The sequence below is a fragment of the Vulpes vulpes genome, chromosome 12 (assembly GCF_048418805.1).
Source record: "Vulpes vulpes isolate BD-2025 chromosome 12, VulVul3, whole genome shotgun sequence".
Lineage (NCBI taxonomy): Eukaryota > Metazoa > Chordata > Mammalia > Carnivora > Canidae > Vulpes > Vulpes vulpes.
The window spans coordinates 151,315,035-151,340,152 of NC_132791.1; the positions used below are offsets into that span (position 1 = coordinate 151,315,035).

At 40.4% G+C, this 25,118-nt stretch overlaps 1 protein-coding gene across 1 annotated transcript in view; it reads left to right on the top strand.

Moving 5' to 3' along the window:
* Window positions 1-2,818: 2,818 nt before the first annotated feature.
* CYP2J2 (cytochrome P450 family 2 subfamily J member 2) overlaps window positions 2,819-25,118 on the top strand; it is a 43,473-nt gene continuing 21,173 nt past the window's right edge. The window contains exons 1-2 of the mRNA XM_026006977.2: window positions 2,819-3,172; window positions 16,004-16,166. Coding sequence (XP_025862762.2) covers window positions 2,963-3,172; window positions 16,004-16,166 — 373 coding nt within the window. The 5' untranslated portion in view covers window positions 2,819-2,962. The remainder of the gene's footprint in view (window positions 3,173-16,003; window positions 16,167-25,118) is intronic.

A 25,118-nucleotide genomic window follows, 5' to 3' on the forward strand; every position in this document is an offset into this window, starting at 1 on the left:
GAATTTTTTTTTAGCACATTTAAGTTTGTTTTCAGTATGATAGAAATGCCTTCAACTTACAGATATTGGGAAAAAACATCCAAAGCAAATAAAAAAGATACAACGGGTCAAATTATTTCTTAGTAAAAAATAATGTATCACAATTTTAAAAATAAATCCTTAAAAGCATTTGAAAAATATTTGTGTCTTCTAATTGTCAATGTACTCATGTAGTGGAAGAAGATTAAGACAGGTAATAGAAATTTCAAAAATCTCAAACTATTCTAATTCATAGAATAAGGAATTTGCAAATTAAGAAGTTATCATTGTTGTTTAGAAAATAGGCCTTTCTCTTAATCTCAAATTCACTTTAGATGCTTGACATGTGATTTAATATCTAAAAATACTCTAGCATAATTATTTGTTAGTATTTATAGAGTGTTACTTCTCTGGATAGACAGGATTCACAACAGTTTTTCAACTAATGCTGAAAAAAACTCACTTGATAACTGTTAATCAGCAATGCTGATTAACTTATTAGTGGCTTAACACTTTATTCAGGAACTAAGGCCTAAGGACCAATGAAAAGAATAATTTGATAATTTTTCATAGTGCAATTCTGTCCATTAGTAAAATTAAGAATTTGATGTATATTCCACTTAGTTGCTTTATGTGTTTCCCTGTATGTGATTTGACCAATTAAAAAATGATTTGATCAACCACAAAGCCACGTCAAGTCAAGTCTTTTTCTTTTTCTTGATTTCTTTCCTTTTTTCGTTTTTTTCTTCTTTTTAAGAGCAACTCAATGATTTGGGAGATTGGTTAGTATAAGAGAACATAGGAGAGAAACACAAAGTTGCATTTAACACCAATACCAATATTTATCTTGGTTATAACTAAGGATCTTAATAATGTTTGTGTTATTCCCTATTCTTTAGAACATAAATCAAAGCCATTAACTTGAACCTGAGGCATACACAACTTTATGCAAAATACTTTTCACAAGTAACATTACATTTTAAAATATTAGAAACCAAATATCTATACTGATTTCTATTTTGACTTAATGGAACAAGAAGAGAATGATATTCAGCTAGGGAAGGTTATATTAATAATAATACGTTCTTAATGTTAAAAATGTCTTCCTCTTCCTTTATATTTGCCAAATGCTACACAATGCCCGGAAAGTACTCATAATAGGAAAAAATGTCAATCATAGCATTTAGATTTTACTTTGGAAGGAACTAATGAGAAGGAAAATAGAAGGTGAGACTTCATCTTTGTTTTCAAATAAATGGTCTTCATTTTTCTTCTTATAGGAGTTTAAATCATAGTATTATAAATATAACTAAACCATCAGTTTTTGCGGATTTCAGGTAAAGTCCAACACTTCCTTTATACAGTCTGTGAGAAGACGTCCTGATTTTGGAAACCTAGAAAAGCGACTTAAATTCTATTCTGTTCTATTGCATTATTTTATGCAGACTGTGCATCTATATGTTGAGTACATAACGTGTGCTATACTACTAGAAAACTATGCGTCATGATTTGAGTATCTCACAAATGAGGAGACACAGGTAGGCACACACAGAATGACACGGAAGGTTGGAACCTGGGGCCCTACCACTGTCTTGGGGCTTCAGAGGAGGAACCTCGGGTGGCAAACTAAAAAGGAGAAGGACGAAGACATCTTCTTTCTTTCTTTTTTTTTTTTTTAAAGACATCTTCTTTCAATGCTGACTAAGCATCTGTTACAGACTAGGCTCAGGGCTAGGGGCTTTGATGCAATGCTCTTATTTTTTAATTAAATAATTAATAAATTAATTATTTTATTTATTTATTTATTTTTTTAGAGGCAGGGGGAAGGGGCGTGGGGGGCAGGGAATCCTGTAGAGGAAGAGGTGGGGAGAGAATCCTGCGTAGGCTCCACACTCAGTCCTGAGATACGGGACTGGAGCAGGAATCAATGGTCAAGGTCCATGGTTTAACCAACCCAGCCACCCCGGTCCCTCCTGCTGCAATGCTTTTTAATCTTCAAAAAGTTACAAATACAGAATCTTGTTCCGATGTGTGGCAGACTGGTGGATTTATTTATTCACCATCTATTCGCCACTTAACCTCTGGGTCTCAGTTTCCTCAACTGCAAGGTGGAACCCAGAAGAGCATCTTGCCTGATTGTGTCAGAACGACATGATTCATGTACAGAGGCGAGTGTGCCGCCTGGCATTTAATTAAGAGCCCGAGAAAGGCCAGGTGCTGCTGTTAGCATCGCCGTTCACCTGGCGGGATTCCAACCGTTGGCTGGGAGAGGGAGACTGAACACGGAGCTCAAGTGCTTGGTGCTCTCGGGGAGGCGCTGGCACCACAGCAGCCCGGGGGCTCCGAGACAGGCTTTCTAAACAGAAGAACCGTGCTCCCAGCCTGGCCTTTTCCAAGAGCGATGCGGCAGGATGTCGGCCCAGGCTTCTGGAGGTCAGCCTGGCTGGCGTGGGGTCTGCGCTGCAGGGAAGGAAGGAAGGAGGGGAAACGGAGGCTCACTGGGCGGGCGTCAGGAGGGTGGTGCAAAGAGCTGGGACCGAGTTCTCACGCGAGGGCGGTGGGGCGGGGCCATGTGGGCGGGGGCGGGGCTGTGTGGGCGGGCGGGGCGGGGCTAGATGGGCGGGGGCGGGGCTAGGTGGGCGGGGCGGCAGCGGGAGGGGCGGGGCGAGCGGGCGAGGTGAGCGGGGCGGCAGCGGGATGGGCGGGGCTAGATGGGCGGGCGGCAGCGGGAGGGCGGGGCGAGCGGGGCGAGGTGGGCGGGGCAGCAGCGGGAGGGGCGGGGCGAGCGGGGCGGCTGCACGAGGGGCGGGGCGGGGCGAGATGGGCGAGATGGGCGAGATGATGGGCGGGGCGGGGCGGGCAGGCGGTCCTGCGAGCTCAGCAGCAGGGACAGGCAGGGACGTCTCCGGCTCAGCGCTCAGCAGAGCGAGAGGACCGGAGAGCCATGCTCGCGGCGGTGGGCTCCCTGGCGGCCACCCTCTGGGCAGTGCTTCATCTCCGCACCCTCCTGCTGGGTGCCGTCGCCTTTCTGTTCTTTGCTGATTTCCTCAAAAGACGGCGCCCAAAGAACTACCCGCCGGGCCCCGTACCCCTGCCCTTCGTGGGCAACTTCTTCCATCTGGACTTTGAGCAGTCGCACCTGAAGCTGCAGCGGGTAGGAGCGGGCGAAGGTGCAGGGCCGTGCCCTGAGCCTGACCTGCAGGACAGGGGCCATCCCGGGGATCGTGGGCGGGAGGCTGGGTGGCTGTGCTGCTAATTAGGTACCGCGGTGAACCCTGCTTTGAGCCTCGGTTTCCCCACCGTCGACTGGCATGATTACCCTTGCCCCTTCTAGAAGTGAAATAGTATTCCCTGTTTACTATTTAAGGGTGCCAGGCATATTACATTCTTTAACCCATTTAATTGTGTACCTTGTTAAATGTTAATGGAATATCCTATTTATAATGTGATCACTTTGTCCTCTTTAATATTTTCATCCTTGGAGATTAAAAACAACAACAACTCTGTGCTTACCTTCTCGAAGGCTATATTTCCTGAAGGTAAAATGATAGTAGTACCACATAAATCCTCACCACTTTTCAGTAGCTGAGCTCCTCCCTTTCAGTCTCCTCGCTGCAATCTGTTCTCATTAAAGTAATTGTTTTAAAATGTCCCTCTGCTTAAATTTTATTAGTGCTTCTCATTGCCTTCCAGAGTTAGGACTTCTTTAGGGAGCCTCTTTCCACCGTTTTAGAATCATATCCCACCAAGGTTTCCTAACTCTGGCCCTTCTGATTTCCTTAAAATTCCCTCCAACATCCAACCCTTTCTCAAAAATCCTCAGCTGGTTTCCTGTCACTCAGCTAGGTACCTCTGCTACCTGTCACTACCCAGCTGAATGACAACTCTGTGATTGGTGGCTATGAAGGTTAAAGAAAATAATCGATGGTCAAACATGACTTTTAGTAGGTGCACAACAAATATTAGTTCCCCTTTCCCTACGTGTACCTAGAGCACTTTAAACCCGTGCATGTGTACTCAAGAGCAGATGGAGAAGGTTTTATCACTTTCTTGGAGAAACACCCAACTGGTAACACTAAATGAAAGGATTAGTCATGGAATTTTAAAGTTAGGCTCCTAAACCTATACCTTGTTTAAGAAATATGCTGTTTAGGGGATCCCTGGGTGGCTCAGCGGTTTAGCACCTGCTTTTGGCCCAGGGCGCGATCCTGGAGTCTCCGGATCGAATCCCGCGTCGGGCTCCCGGTGCATGGAGCCTGCTTCTCCCTCCTGTGTCTCTGCCTCTCTCTGTCTATCATGAATAAATAAATTTAAAAAAAAAATTTTTTTTAAATATGTTGTTTAGGGACACGTGGCTAGCCCAGTCAGTGGAATATGGGACTCGGGGTCTCGGAGTTGTACTTTGAGCCCCCTGTTGGGTGTAGAGATTACTTAAAAATAAAATCTTAAAAAAAAAAAAAGAAATATGTTTAATTTCCAAGTATTTGGAAATTTTCCTGCTTTCTTTCTATTAATGATTTCCAGTTTGATGCCATTATGGTGAAAGGACACATACTTTGTATAATTTCAGGTCTTTTCAGTTTGTTAAGGCTTGTTTTATGACCCAGAATATAGTCCCATGCATGCTTGAAAAAATATATGTATTCTGCCATTGTTGGTCTGAGTGTTCTATATATGCCAATTATATCTCATTGGATGATCTTGTTTAGTTCTCCATACCCTGACCTCGTATCTACTGATTCTATCAATCATTAGGAGAAGCATCCTGAAATCTCCAACTATAATCGCAGGTTTATCTATTTCTCAATCTAGTTCTGGTAGTTTTTCCTTTATGTATTTATCATCTCTGTTATTTGGTACATACACATTAAAATTGTTCTATCATCTTGTTGAATTGATTCTTTTGTTATTATGTAATGTCCCTCATCCCTGGTGATTTTCATTGCCTGAACTTTAGCTAATTTGATACAGCCACACCAGCTCTCTTTTGATGATAATTTGCCTGGTATATACTTCTTCATTCTTCACTTTTAACCTATTTGTATATTTGAAAAGAGATTCTTGCAGACAGCATGTCAGTGGGTCATTTTTTTTTTCATTCTGCCAATCTCTGTCTTTTAATTGGTGGATTTAGGTCATTACATTTAATGTAATTATTGATAAGTCAATACTTAAGTCTGCCATTTTATTATTTATTATCTATTTTTACCTCTGTCTTTAATTCTATTTCTCCTTTTCTGTCTTCCTGTGGGTCACTTGAACTTTTTTTAAGAATCCCATTTTAATTTATTTTTAGTGCTTTTTAGTATACCTCTTTGCATTGTGTTTAATAGCTGTCTAAGGATTTCAATAGGCACATGTAACTTAATGCAGTCTATTAGTATCAACATTTTACTACTTCAAGTATAATAGATACCTTATACCCATTAAGTACTTGTATCTTTCCCACTTTATAATTGTCTTAAATTTATGTCTATATACATTGAGAACCACATCAGACAATATTATAAACTTGCTTTTAAGTGTTAAGCATATTTTTTTTTAATTCAAGAGAATATTCTATTTACCCATTTATCCTTTATGTTGCTCTTCCTTCATTCCCAATGTTCTAAATTTTCCACCAATATCTTTCCTTTCTACCTGAGGAACTTTATTTACCCTTCTTTTACAGCTGGTCTGCTGGCAAAAATTTCTTATAACTTTACCTAAGAATATAACTTTAGTTTGCCTTCATTTTTGAAGTATATTTTCACTTAATAGAGAATTCTAGATTGACAGTTTCTTTCATACAACACTTTAAAATGGGGCAGCCCCGGGGGGGCTCAGCGGTTTAGCGCCGCCTTCAGCCCAGGCCGTGATCCTGGAGACCTGGGATTGGGTCCCATGTCGGGCTCCCTGCATGGAGCCTGCTCCTCCCTCTGCCTGTGTCTCTGCCTCTCTCTCTCTCTCTCTGTCTCTCTCTCTCTGTCTCTTATGAATAAATAAATAAAATAAAAAAAAAAAACACTTTAAAATGTTATACCACTTCTTTCTGGCCTCTGTAGTTTCTAATGAGATATTTGCTATGATTTGAATTGTTTGCTCCCCGTAATTAATGAGTTGTTTTTCTTTGCCTGCTGTCAAGAAGTTTTTTTGCTTTTATTTCATTAAAAATATTTTATTTATTTATTTGAGAGATAGAGTAAGAGGGAGAGAGAATCTGAAGCAGATCTGCGCTGAGCATAGAGACCAACACGAACCTTGATCCCATGACTAAGGGATCATGACCTGCCCGGAACCCAAGAGTTGGACACTTAGCTGACTGAGTCACCCAGGCACCCCACTTTTTTTTTTTTTTTGGCTTTTACTTTTCAGAGATTTGATTATGGTATTTCTTGGTGTTGGTTTCTTTGGGCTTATTGGATCTGTAGGTTGATCTCTTATCAAATTTGAGAAGTCTTCAGCCATTATTTCTTCCAATATTTTTTCAATTCCACATTCTTTTTTTCTTCTCTTTCTGAGACTCTTGGGCAGTCATGGTGCAACTGTTAGATCTTTTGTTATTCTAACATAGGTCCCTGAGGCTCAGGTTTGTTCTTGTCAATCTATTTTCTCTGTGTTGTTCAGATTGAATACAGTTTATTGATCTGTCTTCAGTTTTACTGGTTCTTTTATCAGTACCCTTCTGCCATTGAGTTGTTCTATTGAGTTTTTTGTTTGGATTATTATTTTTTTAAAAAAGATTTTATTTATTTATCCATGAGAGACACACAGAGAGGGGCAGAGACACAGGCAGAGGGAGAAGCAGGCTCCATGCAGGGAGCTTGATGTGGGACTCGATTCTGGGACTCCAGGATCATGCCCTGGGCTGAAGGCAGGCTTTAAACCACTGAGCCATCCAGGCTTCCCTGGGTTATCATATTTTCAAATTTTAGTTTTTCCCCTTAGTTCCTATGTATATTGTTTATTTCTTTGGTTAAGATTTTCTATTTTATTTTATTTTATTTTATTTTTAGGATTTTTAATTTGAGAGAGAGAGAGCAGGGGGAGAGGAGAAAGAATCTGAAGCAGATTCCACAAGGAGCATGGAGCCTGATGCAGGGCTCGATTTCATGACCTTGAGCTCATGACCTGAGCTGAAATCAAGAGTCAGACACTTAACAGGCTGAGCCACTCAGATGCCCCTTAACATTTTTTGAGAGTATTTGTAATTGTTTATTGAAACATATTATAGATGCTTTAAAATGTTTATCCTATAATTCCAACATCTGTGCCATCTCATTATTGGTATTAACACGTTCAAATTGAGATTTTCTTGGCTCTTGCTAAGGTAATTCTGGAATATATCCTGGACATTGTGTTTTATATGACCCTGGACATGTAAATTCTTCCATTTTAGCAGAGTGTCAACCTGTTTATGTTCAGAATGCTCACTTTTATGGTTTGTATTTCAAACACCAGTTTAAGTTATAAAGCCTCTGCAGCACTTCTAGTCTTCCCTGCTTATGTGTTATCTACCTACACAGGACTCCATCCTACATTCTCATCAGTGCAGGCTAGGGAGAATGAAAGTGGGAAAAAAAAAGACAGCCCCCTGCTCAACCCTGGGTAGAGTAACCTATGCCTTACTGCAGGGAGGATGGAAGTCAGAGATCTATCCATATCTGCTCTATGGGGAAGGAGCATCTCCTTATTACTGTAGGAGAAAGGTAGACATTAGAATTCTTCCTCTTGACTCCTCCAGTTCAGGAGTGATAGTTACAATTTAGCTCACAGACTGGGTGGGCAAGGGGCATCATTTGTTGGTAGGGTAAAGACAATTTTCCACCCATGTTTTCCACTGTTGCAGCACCCATCAGGGTTGGGGAGAATAATATCTTTTTTCATGGCCTCCAGAACAGGAAGGTAGAAAGCTAAAATGTTTCTGTCCTATTGGGTCAGGCTTTTTCTGACACTTTGGCAGAAAAAAATAAAAGCAGGCCTTATTTGGAGTTATTTTTGTCTGTGCCAATTAGGGTCATGATTAACAGGAGTAAAATGGAATGCTTTTACTGAATCTTATCTGGAATCAGAAATTTGATCTGTGCTTTTGTTTTACCACTAATATAGATGTGATTAGAAAGGATAAATGAGGGCAGCCCGGGTGGCTCAGTGGTTTAGCGCCACCTTCAGCCCAAGACCTGATCCTGGAGATCCAGGATCGAGTCCAGTGTCAGGATCCCTGCGTGGAGCCTGCTTCTCCCTCTGCCTGTGTCTCTGCCTCTCTGTCTCTCTCTCTCTGTGTCTCTCATGAATAAATTAAAAATCTTAAAAAAAAAAAAAGAAAGGATAAATGAGGGGCTCCAGGGGGGCTCAGTTGGTTAAGTGTCTGCCTTCAATTTAGTTCATGATCCCAGAGTCCTGGGATTGAGGCCAATGTTGAGCTCCCTGCTCAGCAAGGAGCCTGCATCTCACTCTCCCCACACCCTGCTCATGCTCTCACTATCTCTCTCCCAAATAAATAAATAAAATCTTAAAAAAAATAATAATAAATAAAGAGGGATCCCTAGGTGGCGCAGCGGTTTGGTGCCTGCCTTTGGCCCAGGGCGCGATCCTGGAGACCCAGGATCAAATCCCACGTTGGGCTCCCGGTGCATGGAGCCTGCTTCTCCCTCTGCCTATGTCTCTGCCTCTCTCTCTCTCTGACTATCATAAATAAATAAAAAATTAAAAAAATAAATAAAGAAAGCATAAATGATTTACCTGTCATAAAACTGGCTAATAATGAAACTGATGCTAGGATCTTATGCATGGCCTGATGTTTTCTCATCAGATCAGACTGTTAAATTTTACAATCTGCATACAGATTGGCATTTTTAATATTTTCAATTGTAAAACAAATGGAGTCAAACGGTGCATTTAGTTATAATTAAATTTACATTCTAGCAGCTTGGAAACATTAAGTACCAACTCTTTGCTAGGTCTTGTATCAAGATCTATATGTCCATTTTCATTTAATCTTCACAAAAGACACACAACGTAAGCATTATCTGGTGGTATTTCCATTTTGCCACTGAGGAAACTGGCTGAAAACAATAAAGTCATTTGAGTTACTCAGCATAGATAATGGCAAAACAAGAACTTGAATCCAAGGCTATTTGACTCTTAAATCTATTCTCTACTTATGCCACTTGACTTTTCATGATAGGGGATGATTGATTTATTCATGGTTTCATTTTCCTAACACATTTATGAAACGCTTACCATAGGACAGCTACAACGCAAAACAGTGTATGATGAAATGTGTGGTGTAGACTCATGGTAACCAAATGAGGTATCAGGAGATAGGATCACAGAGAATGGAACCCCTAGAGATAACCTCTTGTAGAATCTTGGAATAAACTGGGTTGAGCTTTAAATGAGCTTTAAATGTTAGGCAATTAGGTAAGTGAAATTAAGGGGACCAGAGATTTTAAATGGGAGAAAGTTGCAGGAGCTAAAGCATGGCAACAGCACAGTGGAGAAACCAACTGTTTAAATGGCATTATGGGACATTTTCTTGTGTTTTTGCCTCTACTTTCTAAATTTTCTCTGCCATAGCTGTATGATCTATTAGAGTAACATTTATCTAAATAAGAAAAAACCTTATTAGATCAAAGTGGAAGAATGATAGATAAGGTGGTAACTAATACATGTATTAGTTAGGATACACATTGAACTGCTTATAACAGAGACCCCAAAATGCAGTACTGTAAAGAAGATTGAAATTCACCTTTCTCCCACAAATGAGTTCAGATGTAGGCATTCCTCCCTCCAGGAGAGGACAGAGAGATTGCTTTGTACCACAAAGTCATCCAAAAGCTCCAGTTCCTTCTATGTTGTAGCTCTGGTCTTGCAACAGTCTTGTGTGTGAGTTCTAGTCCAAGGAAAAGGGAATAGGGAAGGTGGTGAACAAGCAGCTTTCATTTAAGGATGAGACCCAGAGATGCACATATCACTACTTCTCGTGTCCCACTGGCTATACCTGGAGAAGCTGGGGAATACGGTTTTTGATCGTATGGCCTAGTGGTTTTTGATCATGTGGCTAGTTAATACTTAGAGAGTGCCATCACTCAGAAGAAGAGAGAATATCTTCAACCTTTCATTTAAGGATGAAACCTAAAGAGTGAGTTAGAAAGAGCCCAAACTTTATACCCATAAGCTGTGTGCCAAATCTTCTTCTCTGCAAACTGTAAGTGCTTTCTAGGATTGTTGTAAGAATCAAACAACCTCATGAATATCAGTTTGTTGCCAGGGTACCTAGCATACAGTTGATGCTTATTTCTATATCTATGCCACTCTTAGCTTTTTTTTTAAAAGTTGAAAGCAAGAAATTCAAGGAAAGTCAGTGTTGTTGCATCCCAACCATCCCGTGTCTGGCCTCCTTGCTGGATAGGCTCCATTATCCCACTCTGGCTTCTTCCCCTTCATTCCTTTGTCAGTATCTTACCAGAGTCCCTTTGATAAAATATGTTCCTAGATAAATCAATAACAATAAATAATTTTATTATTAATATCAGTATTTTGGCTAATTTTGCCTTGGCTCCCATTTTATAGATTTGGAAACTGAAACACAGAGAAGTCAGATAACTTGCCCCCAAATTACACTCTGTGTGATTTCAAATGGATTTGTACAACTTCACAATCCAAGTTCTTCAACACCTGTGTACATCTCCCAAACATCTTCAGACTTCTAATTACAAAGAAAACAGGATTCAAACTATTTTACTTGGCCAGAAGACTCTCCTCAATCTAGCTCAGATTACCTTGCCAGCTTCGTCTCCTATCTCCTTACTCAAATGAGGAGATACTTTTCCCAGGAACCTGTCCTGGCACTTGGCACCTGGTTCCTTTACATGCTTCCTAACTTGGTCCCATCAAATGATTTATTGTACAGAATAGGAAAAATAAAAACTGATTATTTTTCCAGATGCTCCATTAGACTGTGAGCTTCTTTAATTTAAGGACTTGTTGTACCCCCAGCACCCAGCTTTGACCTACCACATAGTCAGTGCTCCTTAATGAACCCTACACTGCAGTCAAACCACATAACTCATTTGTTGAACACCCACATTTTCCTGACTTCATATTTGCATACACTGTTCCCACAGCCTAAAAGGTCTTGCCTTCACACTGCATGTGCTTTTGCTGGCACCCTGACTTTCGTTTCAGATCTAGTTCAAATACCATCTCCTCTTAGAGGTTTTCTCCTATATCTGGGATAGAGATTCATGTCTTCTTTCAATAGCTTCATATCCTGTTATGCCCAAGATTGCGAATCCGAGAAACCACCAAGGAGCCGACACTGATGCAAGCACACAAGGGTTTATTTGCAAGCCCCAGCTTGGGTCCAAGTATACCCGACATAGCGGAGCAAGGACTTGGAACCCGAAGTGGGTTACAGCTGGGTTTTTTATGGGCTGGCCTAGGGGATTTCCAGAAGGGGTGGAGGAATTGGAGGAATTTCTCAAGTTCTGTTTACATTCTGACATGGGGCTTTCAAGGGCATTGAGCTCTGTTCTCATTCTAATATGGGACTTTCTGCCACGGGCGTGGGCGTGGGCTCTGTTCTCATTCTTTTTTTTTTTTTTTTTTTTTTAAGATTTTATTTATTCATTCATAAGAGGCACAGAGAGAGAGGCAGAGTCACAGGCAGAGAGAGAAGCAGGCTCCATGCAGGGAACCGGATGTGGGACTTGATCCCGGGCCTCCAGGATCACACCCTAGGCTGAAGGCAGGCACTAAACCACTGAGCCATCCAGGGATCCTCTCTGTTCTCATTCTATATATGGAACTTTCTACCACGGGTATGGGCTGTTGTCTTTCTGATATGGGATTCCCTGCCGAGGACATTCTGCAGTTTTTCCTGTAAAGTTCAGCTCTTATTCCCAGGGGCCTAAGGTGGCTGTACTTGTGCTAATGCTAAACTTGAGTGGAATGGCCTTAATTTTTCTTGGCCTCCACAATCCCTTTCTACCAGTATATATTTTTTAAAGATCTTATTTATTTATTCATGAGAGACACAGGCAGAGGGAGAAGCAGGCTCCATGCAGGGAGCCCGATGTGGGACTGGATCCCGGGTCTCCAGGATCAGGCCCTGGGCTGAAGGCGGCACTAAACTGCTGAGCCACCTGGACTGCCCATCTATCAGTATTATAGCACTCATCACTTCTGCTGTGCCTTATTTTTTTTTTCCTGCAGCCAGGATTGCCCCAAGAGACTTTGACACTTTAGGAAAACACCGTATCATATTAACCTCTGTTTTTTTTTTTTTTTTTAAGATTTTATTTATTTATTCATGAGAGACATGGAGAGAGGGAGAGGCAGAGACACAGGCAGAGGGAGAAGCAGGCTCCATGCAGGGAACCTGACATGGGACTCGATCCCTGGTCTCCAGGATCACGCCCTGAACTGAAGGCAGACCCTTAACCTCTGAGTCACCCAGGCGTCCGGATATTGACCTTTATATTTACCCATGTCTAACATAGCAATATTAGGAGTTGCCTGGCAACTCTCAAGCATTTTATAACTAACGAGTTGAACTTGAATTTGCTTTCCACACACTGTTCTCAGAAACTTAGTATAGTCTCCAGGAACTATCTGTGAGACCAGTGTTCTTAGCAGGAGTTCATGGGCCCCAAGAGACTGGTGAATTCCTGAAACTGCATGCATGACTATTCATATGTACAGGATTTTACTGGAGAGCAGATCCATGAATACAGTAGATTTTCAAAGGATTCTGTGACTCAGAAGAGTAAGAACCATTGTTAATGTGCTTTATTCCTATTTCCTTAGGTCTGTTTTCTTTTTCTTTTTATCAGATAAAAATACTTCTGAACTATAAAAGCAATACAAAGTTAAAAAAAATTTTTTTTAAAGATTTTATTTATTTATTCATGAGAGACACAGGGAGAGAGAAAGGGGCAGAGACACAGGCAGAGGGAGAAGCAGGCTCCATGCAGGGAGCTTGACGCGGGACTCGATCCCGGGTCTCCAGGATCACGCCCTGGGCTGAAGGCGGCGCTAAACTGCTGAGCCACCCGGGCTGCCCTAAAAAAATTTTCAAATATAATTTAGTGAGTGAGAGGGAGAGAATCTTGCCCTTCCTTGTGCCAACCCAGCCTCATACACATACATAAACACACTGAGCAATTACTCTATAGAATTTGATATATATTTCTCCAGACTCCTGTGTAAAAGTTTTCCTGTTTGTAACTTTTTATTAAAGCTTCTACATATCAGTGAGTACAAAATTGAACTTCCTAATTAAAAAAGGTTAGAAGACATAAGCAGGCCATTTTAAAAATATAATACACATATTGGGGAAAAGGTGTTAAACCTTAGTAACATATAGAAACAGGATGCATTTTTTTTTTTGGTCTGTTAGAATGATATGTACATGCATGTGTGCATACACACACACACACACACACACACACACACACACACACATACACTGCTCAGGGCTGGTCAGAGTTTAGAGAAGCAAACCTTCTCCCCTGCTGCCTGTGAAGTGAGAATCACTCTACTTTTCCTCTTTTCCTTTTCCTCTCTTTGTGTCTTTGTTCTGTGGGTTCTTGAGTTTAAGAACTTAGAAGTGGAATCTCTCCCAATTGTCCGTCAAGATATTGGTAATCATGGTTTAAGCTCTTATGTCATTAACTTCCCCTCCTAATTTTTCTTTATCCTAAACATTTATTTTGCTTTATCTTACTATGTCGGTACTTAATCCCACACTTGCAATTTTGACCATTTGTGTTGAATTTCCTATTACTTTTGTTCACATTTTATCAGTTTATGTGTTAATTCTTTTCTCTTCGTTTTTCTATTTGCCTTCCTGAATCATCTTACTTTTTAACCCCTTTTATTCTATTACTTTCTCATTTTTGTAATGACTTGGCTATTGTACATTGGACAGTAGTATACTCTACCTAAAAGAAGTGTTCAGATGCCCGGTGTGTCATCCCGTAAAGTGACAGCATGATGACCAGCACAGTGCATGTGAAAAGTGTTAGACACCACCACAGTCAATACCAGGGCTCCAGGAGGTCACTTGACCTATCCATATTTACACAGTTGAGTATGCCATGAAAGTTTCTGATCCAGTTCTTTTTTGGTTGAGAAATCTACATGGGCAGAAAGCTGAAGGGGCTGAAACTCGGAAGGAGTTCACTCCAGTAAATACTAATGAAATGCTGTACATTTCATTAGTACAAGCTGAGATTCTAAGTTGTAGATGCACATTGTCAGTTAGGAGTCATTTAGTTTAACCTGAGATTTTTAGCCATTCCAAAAACATGTTTTCTGAATATTCTAAATTAGTCAAGAAATCCTTTTTATAAAACCTAAGAAGCTCATCCAGGCAGTCAGCAAGATGAAACAAAAAGAAAACAATTGCTTGATTTTTATGGATCCATTCCTACCATTTTTTAAAAGCAAAGACATGTACTTTAGAGGCAGACGAATCTGAGAGGGAATCTTGGGTCTACCCTTTCCAGCAAGATAGAACATACTGTGCTAGAGATGAACAAAGATTGGTGGAAGACTCTGGGCTGAACGAACAAGGGAAATATTGAGTTCAGGCTTGGTTTTTAATGTGGGAGCAGGGTGGAGAATGAGACTGGTGTAATCCATTGTATTTGCTTTGATAGGGACAGTGGGGTCCAAGGCACTGAGGGTGGCAAGGGGAAGCATAAACAGTGTGGATTAGGAAGGAGAGACCATAGATACACGGAGGAAATGGAGCCCTTCTGTTTGGTACCACTGCCTGAAGCTAGCCACAGCCCAGATGGACAAGAGGCAGGGATAGGGTCTACTCAGAGTCGTCTCTTGAATAAACAAATCAGGAAATACCTTGATTTACTATTCACTTGAATAGTATTACCTTAAATACCATTCATTCTTATTCAACCCACTTGCACATACCTGCACATTTGTGTGTACTCCTGACATACCACACAGTCTTCCATTCTCTCCCTCCCTCTCTTTCTTTCACGTCTTTGTCCACAAACCTTACATAATGCCTGGCAAAGTCCCTTCACCACTCAGTAGCTTTGTGGTCACCTTGGTGACATTGCTTGGGCTTCGACTCATTTTCTTTTTCTGAAAGACCAGGAAAATCATTAATGCCACAGGGTGGTTGTGAGAGTAATTGAGATAAACATGTCACCCGGTGTCCATGTGCCCTCCTCTAGCACATCACCTGTGTGCTCTCGTCCTCCCTGCTGCCATGAGTGTGTGTTTCTTCATCCCTTTGCACACACAGAGCCCATTCATTCCTCGGGGGCTCAAGTGGCTATGTACCAGGTACCAGAAAACAAATTGCCTTTCACACTGTTGCTCTCATTCTTCCTCACCAAAATCGTTGAGGGAGGAATAATTTTTTCCTTTTTGTAGCTGAAGCTCAAAAAAAAAAAAAAAAAAAGTAAAGCAACTTTCAGCTAGTGAACCATAGAGCTGAGGTATCCACATAGCTCCAGAACTAGAGTGGTTTTCTACATAGCAGGCCCTAGCACTATCATGAATTTTCAGTCATCAGCACGTGTTGAGGAAGGGGACATTCTCTTACTACTTCAACAGCTATGATTTACTAGGAATTCCATGCTTGCAACCCCAGACTTACACTAAGTCTCTCAGTCTTCTTTGGCGAGTCAGGTATTCTGAATCCTCTCTCCTCACTAGACTCTAAGATGTTTCAGGGTTAGAGACCTTGTTTTATTATAGTTACATCTTCATGCCTCGTTTTTGGGTTCACTCAATTTGTGTAGGTTGAATATATGAATGAATGTTTACAAGGAACATATAGTGAATTCAATCCAAGTCTAGTTGAGGGGAGGGGAAAAGCAAACAGAAGAGAAAGGTACCCATCATGCCAAGGTACACAGAGACTCTCCTTGGTACAAGACCTTCCCCAGCTACACACAACCCTTCTATTCCCGGACATACAGACACGTGCATATTCAATTGTGACTATTTAACTGTTTTTCAGTTTGTAAAGAAATATGGAAACGTTTTTAGTGTGCAGCTCGGTGACATGCCTTTAGTTGTTGTAACTGGATTGCCCTTGATCAAAGAAGTTCTTGTGGACCAGAACCAAATCTTTGTGAACCGCCCTATCACACCTATCCGTGAACGTGTCTTTAAGAACAGTGGTAAGTTTCTTGACCAGTGTAAGATGGGTAAGTTTGATATTCTTATAGTCTGTGAAAGGTGCCTCTGTCACTAATTTTCCAGCACTCTCAGGCGGTGGGCGCATTCCGACAATTAAAGAAAGCTGGATGCCCATATTTCCCTATTGAAGGCAACCCCTTAGAGAATTTGGCAGGGTCTTGTCAGGTATCTGGAAGAAGCTGTGTCTCCTGCATGAACTTGCTCTGGGAAGATTGATAAATAAGTAACTGCATTACTCATTGATAGCAGAAGAAGAGGCAATGTATTCTCGCTCTCTTTCTGCTTCCCACTCCAATCTCTTCCACTAGAAAAATGGATTCGATCTGCTTCCTTCTGCTGCTTATATAAGTCCCTCTTCTTGCTTTCTAGTTCCTTATGCTTTCTTGTTAGGGCTGTGCCCACAGAGTATCTCAAGCCTTCCATTCTGTATTAGAAGAGTTTGGCAAGAATGCTTAAAATTATCATTAAATAAACATAAAGACTTAAAAACCTAAATGGATAACTCGAATCTATTACTCTACCAAACACCTTTTTTTTTTTTTCAGGTGCTTCCCAATTCCTTTTTGAAATAGTTTATCTTCCAACTCTACATCCACTCACTCCATTTATTATGTGAAAAGCACAGTGCTAGGCACTAGCTACACAACAGTGAGGGCAGATCAAATCCATGTCCCTAGGTAACTTACATTCTACTCAGAAATATAGTATCAATTAGCTCTAATAACTTAAAGCATTAGGCTTATTAAGATATGTGCAGGATGCATTAATTAGGGATAGCTAATCTAGTCCTGGGATTCAAGGAAAGCTAATATACATAAGTGACAATCAATTTAATAAAGTGAAGAGGCAATAGGAAATCTGAAATAGAATAGGAAAAGTCCCTGAGGGAAGAAGGACAGTGAACTTGAGGAAGTGAAAGGTGGCCAGTGTGTCAAGCACAGGGATTAATTAAACTGGAGGTAACTAAAGGAAGATGAACTGCTAAGCTTGGCCAGAAACTGTTCATGCTAGCTCTTGTTAAGGGTGTTGGGTTTTAAGCTAATAACAGTAGAAACTCTTTAATTATTATATTTTGTTTTCTTTTCTTCTTTTTTTAAAGATTTTATTTATTTATTCATAGAGATGCAGAGAGAGTCAGAGACACAGGCAGAGGGAGAAGCAGGCTCCATGCAGGGAGCCTGATGTGGGACTGGATCCTGGGTCTCCAGGATCACTCCCTGGGCTGCAGGCGGCGCTAAACCGCTGCGCCACTGGGGCTGCCCTATTTTATTTTATTTTCAAGATTTTATTTATTTGAGAGAAAAAGAAAATGAGCAGTGGGGAGGGGCAAGGGGGAGAGAGAGAGAGAGAGATAAATACACTCCCATTGAGCAGGAAGCCCGATACAGGGCTCCATCCCAGAACCTGGAGATCATGACCGAACCTGAAGGTAGGCATTCAATTAACTGCCTAAGCCATGCAGGCACCCCACTCTTGAATGATTTTAAATAGAGAATGGAATGATCTTATTTATATTATACATTTTAAAAATTATGTAGGTTGCAATGTAGAAAATGGTATATGGGGAGCAGGAGACTACTGTAGTGTTTTAGGTTAGACAAGCTCATAGTTTAGATTAGGGAGATGGTAAGAAATGATGCTAGGGTAGGCTCAACAAGTTTAGTGGCAGTGAAGATACATGAACTTAAGGTATCTAGGGGGGTAAATCCAATAAGATATGATGACCTAAATCAAGGAAGATGGGAAGCAGAATGAAGTATTGAGGTAGACACCCAAGTGCATAGATGATGGAAAGGAGGGAACATTTGGAGGACAGATGTTTAGTTTGGCTTGGGTATGGAGTTATATGGACGTGATGAATCCAATCATGGATATGGTGAGTTTGAAAGGCGTTAAGTAGGCGAATCAGGCAGACCGTTGTGTATATGTGTCTGGAGCTTGGGGACAGAAATAAATGGTCACTATCAATAGATGTTATTTAAAAGTATAGGAGCTGATGAGATTTCCCAGGAATGGGGTTCCTGGGGAGAAGAGAAGAGGCTGTAGACTTTATCTTGAAGAAGTCCATCATTTCAAGATTTGATAGAAGATGAACCAGCAAAAGATATGGGAAGAAGGAAAATCTAGAGGATGTGCTCCTGAGCACCACTGGAAGAGAGGGCTTCAGGAAAGAAGTGCCTTATGCTGCTGAAAGATCAAGGAAGATAAGATTGAAAAGTTTCCCTGGATTTGACAGAGATGGCCATCTCGTGGAGATGGTGGAGGCCAAAGCCAGACACTATAAGGAGTTGGAGAGTACTCTGAAGGTGAAGAAAAAAACGTAGGATGGCCTTATTGGAGTTGTAAAACAAATGGTGGACTGTTGAACACAGGATGGTTTTTTGTTTGTTTGTTTTTTCCCACTTTGCCTTTCCATGTGCTATTCTTTCTGTATGAAATACTCTTCCTTGCTTTTTTGAGTCATTTCTTTAATGTAATTTTGGAATGTAGGTGAGGTTGGGTGGGGGGAGATCTGGAGCCCATGGCCAAGAAAGAATTCTTGAGACATCTCTGGTGCAAAACGGTGTTCTTATTAAAGCTGCTGTGCCAAGGTTGTGAGGGGTGACTGATTATACACTTGGGAGTTGAGAGACGTAAGGAAATGGATTAGATGGTCATTAAAGGTGGTCATTCTATGCTTGGTTAAAGCCTCTACATGCATTTTAAATCAATAGAGGTAGTTCCCTAGGACAAATATGACTAAAGAATAAAGTCATCAAGAAGCCCTCTTTGAGGTCTAACCTTGACAATATTCTAATTACAAGGAATCATTGGCTAGTGGGACAAGACTTGTCTCAAGAGATAAGGGCATCCTCAAATGCATCATCTCATCCATTTTTAAAAAAGTGTGGTCATCCAATATCTCCACAAGTCCATAGTTAACCCCATAGAGAGGGTACACTCTGGCTTTTACGGAGTGATTTTGTCATCCCAGCCATAGAGAATTGGTCAAAGTGCTAGCTGGGTTATGTAATTGTTGGGGAACCAATGCCATTTTTTCCCCCAGCTGTTCAAATAATCATATGCCCATGGGATCCTGTTATTATCCTGAATAACAAGCAAGAAGATGGTCTATAAACTATTGTAGCAGTTTCTCTGAAGTTTACCTCAAGTTGTCTAGCATCAGTTTTTAGGGCTTTAGGAAAAAAGGCAGTTTTAGTTTTTAATGACTAAGTCAAGAGAATGGAAGAAGATTGGAAACCTTATTTGGAGAGCCATAGCCCAAGATTTGAGGAAACCAGAATTCTTGAATTCTAGCCTAGTTTATAATAAATAGTGTTAAAATTTAGTATCTACAAAGATGTATTATTGAAACATGTTCTCTCTGTAACAACCCTTATTTTTAATCAGAGATAGCCAGATCAGGATTAATTTATTTGAAAAACAGGTCTGGTTTTAACAAACGTGGCCTAATTATTTAAATAAACTCAGCAAGAAAAATGATTATCACATAGATCTTTTAGAATCTGCTTTGCTGGAACTTTCATAAGGAATCTCTAGGTTGAACTTTTAGTAGCCTCTGCAGGCCGGAAGCTAAGCCAGGTACTTGCCATCAGACGTGCCTACAATACCTGTAGACGTAGGTGGCTTCCTCTTCTTGAGGTCCCAAATATATCTTAAGGTTCCTACACCTGCCAGGAAGTGACATTCTTCACTCACCTCATGAGGCTGCTGGGAACTCTGTAAGCAATGTATCAGGCCAACAGTTCCAAGGGGCTTTATATAAGGCTCCTTGTTTCATAAAGTCGATCTTAGTTCCTTAAAGCTGTTTGGTTATATTAGAGTCTATGCATGTCTCTCAAATATGACATTCCAGTCAAAGTCTTGGTAAAATGACCAATGTTTCCAATGGTGTCCTGTTACAAAGAGAACAGATTCTTATTGAATTTATGCAAATGACTAGGATTGCCATGGAAGAAAGAATATTTACTGAGAGACCTTTTGAATTTCTGAGGGTTCAGATAGAAAAGTTAAATGCTTTAATTTGTTTTATTATTATCATTTCTGTATATAATTGATGTCTTAAAAGAAAGTTTCCTTAGTCTGGAAGACCAAATACTAGAGAACCAGGAATGTTTCAACCAAGAGTTACAAAAAAACTATAATCATTTTTCCCAATCACTTAGTCCTTGATACTATTCTTATTTAGTTTGAATGCAGCTTTAATTAGCTCTGGAAATTCTTATCCATTTCCATTTTATGATCTTAAAGATATTGAATACCTGTATTTGTCCTAAAAGTCCTTTACATGAATCTCCTTAAAGATGAACCATTTTATAGAATAAGGCCTATAACTATAAATGACAAAAGACTCAAAAACGGACATGGTTAAAGATCTGATGAGAGTTTACAATATAGCTGGTAAGGAAATCTGGTTATTTCTGTGACACATAACACTTCATTAACCAAAATATTAAGTAATGGCCTTATACTGGAACATATTAAAACTTTAGGAACTAGGTATCATCTTTAGAATAGTTACAGCATTTACCCAAATTTAACCTAATGCTTATCATTTGTTTAGCAGTGCTTCCAGAGTAATTTAACATACCAAATAAAAATAATATGTCAAAGAGACTTCATTTACAATTTAAATCTTGGGAAGTTTGTTAAAACCTTAGAACGTAATAGCACATGCCCAAATAGGATTACAGATCATTACAAAATTCAATTTTTAAAATTTAATCATGGTGACAATAAGAGATTTCAAAGGTAAATATGTAGGGTTATAGAGTTGTTAGCAAAATTTAGCTCTTTTAATATTGAGACGTTTTAACCAAGTAATCAAAGACCTGATAAGGACAAAACATAGAAACTGGCTTTCTAAATAGACAAAAGAAAAAACTTTATTTACATTTTCTTATCAAGAGCAGATCAACAATTCAAGAAAACTTTGTCTTTTTAATCAGAAAGCACTTTTAATCGTATACCACCAATACACTTTAAAATCCATTCATTTCTTTTTTTTTCTTTAAGATTTTATTTATTTATTCATGAGATACACGGGGACGGGGGTGGGGTGGGGGTGGGGGTGGGGTGGGGGGTGTGCAGGAGACACAGGCAGGCAGAGGGAGAAGCAGGCTCCATGCAGGGAGCCTGATGTGGGACTCTATCCTGGGTCTCCAGGAACAGCTCCTGGGCTGAAGGCAGTGCTAAACCGCTGAGCCACCCAGGCTGCCCTAAAATCCATTCTTTTCAATTTTAGTCTGTCCTCATCACACTAAAATTCCTTTCCAAAGATTTCCCTTCACAAACCTTCTACAACTTTGTTTTGCATTCAGATTTTGTCCCAAGCCTTTTCTTTCCAGTCTTATTTAGGCAAAATCACCTTCTTTTACCTTCAACAAAAATATATTCCCATACCTTAGATCGTTCTTACATATAGCATTACCTCCCTTATTTCCACAATCTTAATTACATTTAGCAGAACTTGGCAATCCTAGCCTTAGTCTCCAGTGAAAACTGAATAGTAACCAAATATGAACTGTTATACCAAAACTCTTTAGAAGCAAATTTGTTAATCAGTTAAGCACAAAGTATGTTTACCAACAGACTCAAGATCCTTGGTTTTTTTTTGCAATAAGAAGTCAAAAGCATAAACCTATGTCCAGTAATTGGTGCTTTAGCACTTCATCCTTATTTGGAAAAGACTCAAATGTTCAATGAATTCAATTCCATTTATCATCCAAGCAAAACTTTAGTTTCAGGTTAACAAAGACTTTGAAAACTATCTTAACAATTACCCATGAAAACACCATCATTTTAAGTCATCTTTTTGCTAACAAATTGCAACAGAGGTAACACGAACTTACTTGATGTTGAGTAAACTTTGGTAGAATAAAAGTTTCATATTTAATGCTGATAATGTTAAAGACAGATCTATCCTAATTAAACCAACAAATGTAACTTAAATACTGAATTATGTTCCCCCTGGGCCCACCTAAAAGTCAACCAATTTGTTCCCCCTTGTCAATTTTTCACCTGAGACACTGGTGGGGAAATCTGGAGTAGGTGGTGTTAGGTCTCCAAGGGGCTGCTCTTCTTTGCTCCTTGATAAAGAGGGGGAGAAGAAGCCATGGTGCCAGAGGTGCCAAGAATGGCACAGGAACCATCTCTACAGGCCTCATGCACCCAGGGTGGTGCCCAAACAAAAAGTGAGGGATGAGAAGACAGAAGAGGTAAAGTGCTGCCAGAAGGCAGAGAAAGGGTTCCCAGTTCTAGAACTTGTCGGGTCCAACAGATGAACTGACGACATGTTTTCCCCCTATAAAGGGGAATAGGTAGTGCATGTCTGGCCCTGAAACAAAGGGAGTTTCAGCAGCTGCTTGGGAATATTCCTTAAAATCCCCTGTTCGTTCCAATTATAGCCGTTAACCCAGGAAATGAGGGAGAAGCCCCCACATCTATTAGGGGGAGAAGGAATACTGAAAGAATGAGAGTCAGAGTCCCCTTCAGCTGGGATGCCCTGCTTCCTCCAGCAACCGGGGTCTATGCAGAGGAGGCCTATTTAGAGAATTATCATTCAGTATCAGGAGGGGGTTTACTGGTCTAATTATGATCAAACATGCTCTGCAAGAGGTCCTTAAGTTGGGGTCCTGGAGTAGAGCATGAAGGCCTAGGTGATGTAGGAAAGATGTTAGGGGGACGCCTGGGTGGCTCAGTGGTTGAGTATCTGCCTTTGGCTCAGGGTATGATCCAGGAGTCCCAGGATCAAGTCCCACATCCAGCTCCCTGCATGGACCCTGCTTCTCCTTTTGCCTATGTCTCTGCTTCTGTGTGTGTGTGTATCTCTCATGAATAAATAAAATCTTAAAAAAAAAAAAAAAAAAAGGAAAGGAAAAATGTTAGGGTTTGAAGCCAACAGCCAAGAAAGAATTCTTGAGACGTTTTGGTACAAAAAGGTCATTTTATCAAAGCATAGGTGAAGATGATTTTCCAACAATTGTATAACTCAACTAGCATCTTTACCAATTCTGTGTGGTGGAAGTGAGAGAATTGCTCCTTAAAAGCCAGCGTATACTCCATTCTATGGTGTTAACTAGGGACTTGTGGAGATAATGGATGATCCCACTTTCTTTATGATTGGATTGGATGATGCACTTGAGGATGCCCTTATCTCTTGAGACAAGTCTTCTCCAACTTGCCAGTGATTCCTTGTAATTAGGATACTGTTAAAACTGGGCCTCAAAGAGGGCTTCTTGATGGTATCATCCCTCAGTCATATTTATCCTAGAAGCCACCTCTATTAATGTACAATTACAAACAAAGGCTTTAGCCAAGCATACAACAGTCCTCTTGGTAGGAGCCTCAAAGCTTACTATGGGACAGTCCCTGACTGTAATGACTTCACATCAGGTCCAGAATGTCTAGAGACCAAGGGAGGCCAATTTATTAAATACAAAGCTACGCTCATGGAGATGCCTGAAATATAATTAAAACCTGTCAGACTTTAAACCCAGCTACCTGACCATATTACTCTATAAAGCATACCCGTTCAGAGGTTACTGATCTTGTTTATTCTAGTCAACGAGATTTAAAAGAGTCGCCTATCAAAAATACAGATAACATTTGGTGTACTGATGACAATAGTGTCATAGAAAAGGGAATAAGAAAAGCTGGGGTGTGCTATAGCGTTCACTCATGCATTGAACTTACCAAAGCCTTAAAAAATATTTGTACTGACTCCAAATATGGTTTCCTAGTCCTACATGCCCATGGACCAATTTGGAAGAAAAGGGATTATTATAAAACTATAATTCCCCAATCAAATATAGGCCTGAAATCATTACTCTTCTTGAGGGTGTACATCTGCCTGAGGAGGTGGCTGTAACTTACCTCAAAGGACATCAAAGGATGTGACCTTAGAATCTAAAGGAAACAATTTGGCAGATTGTGCAGCCAAGCAGGCAGCACAAAATAAGCAAATATTAAGTCTTTTACCAGTCTTAACAATAAAGTCCATAAGACCAGTCTATTCAGACCAAGAAAGGCACAAGACTGGCTTGTTACTAATGAGGAAAAATCTTTATACCCAAAAATAACCAATGGAAGGTAATACAGGGTTTACAACAGGGGCTACTCATTTGGGTAAAAAGACCACAGAGGTTACAGAAAACTTTGCTTAGAGAAATTGTCCCTAGATTTGGACTCCCTTGGTTCCTGCAAAGTGACAGCAGACTTTTATTACACAAATTTAAAAGATGGTCCTCTAAAACTGAATAGCCCTTGATATCTTGACTGCAGTTAAAGGAGACCCAGAACTAGATGACTGTCTCCTAACAGGACCCAGTGGCTACGTGGCTCCAACTTGAATCCATGGCTTCCCCAAGGCTGGATAGGCCACTGTACTCTGGGTTTTGCCTGGATGCACAGATGCGTTATTAAAACCATTACCGACCCAGGCAACCTTCCAAATTCAACAATGGTGGACACGTTCTGTGTCTCGTTGGTATGGCCACCTAGCATCCACCTTTGTTCCCTCTTTGGGACTGGACAATGTTGTTTGGCACATGGAAGCTCTTAATAAGGACATGGTCAAAGCCCTACGTGAGACTCTACAAAACAGAATGGCATTAGATGTTTTAACTGTTATACAAGGTAGAACTTGCGCTTATATAAAAACAGAATGCTGTATGTATGTTCCAGATAATCACAAAATATTTCTGGGTTTCTGTCATGAATACTCGAATTGGTGCTTTAAACGATCTTTCTCTTTCCTTTAATGATTGGTTAAACTCCTAGACTGGAAGAGGATTTTTGTCAACTATCAAAGGACTCTTATTTGGTCTTCTTTTTCTTTTTGTTAGACTAATCATGTTTTGCTGTTTTCTCTCACGTGTTTTCACTTGGTGCTGAGACTCCTTCACTGCCCGAACTACTTCAAGCTGGCAGGC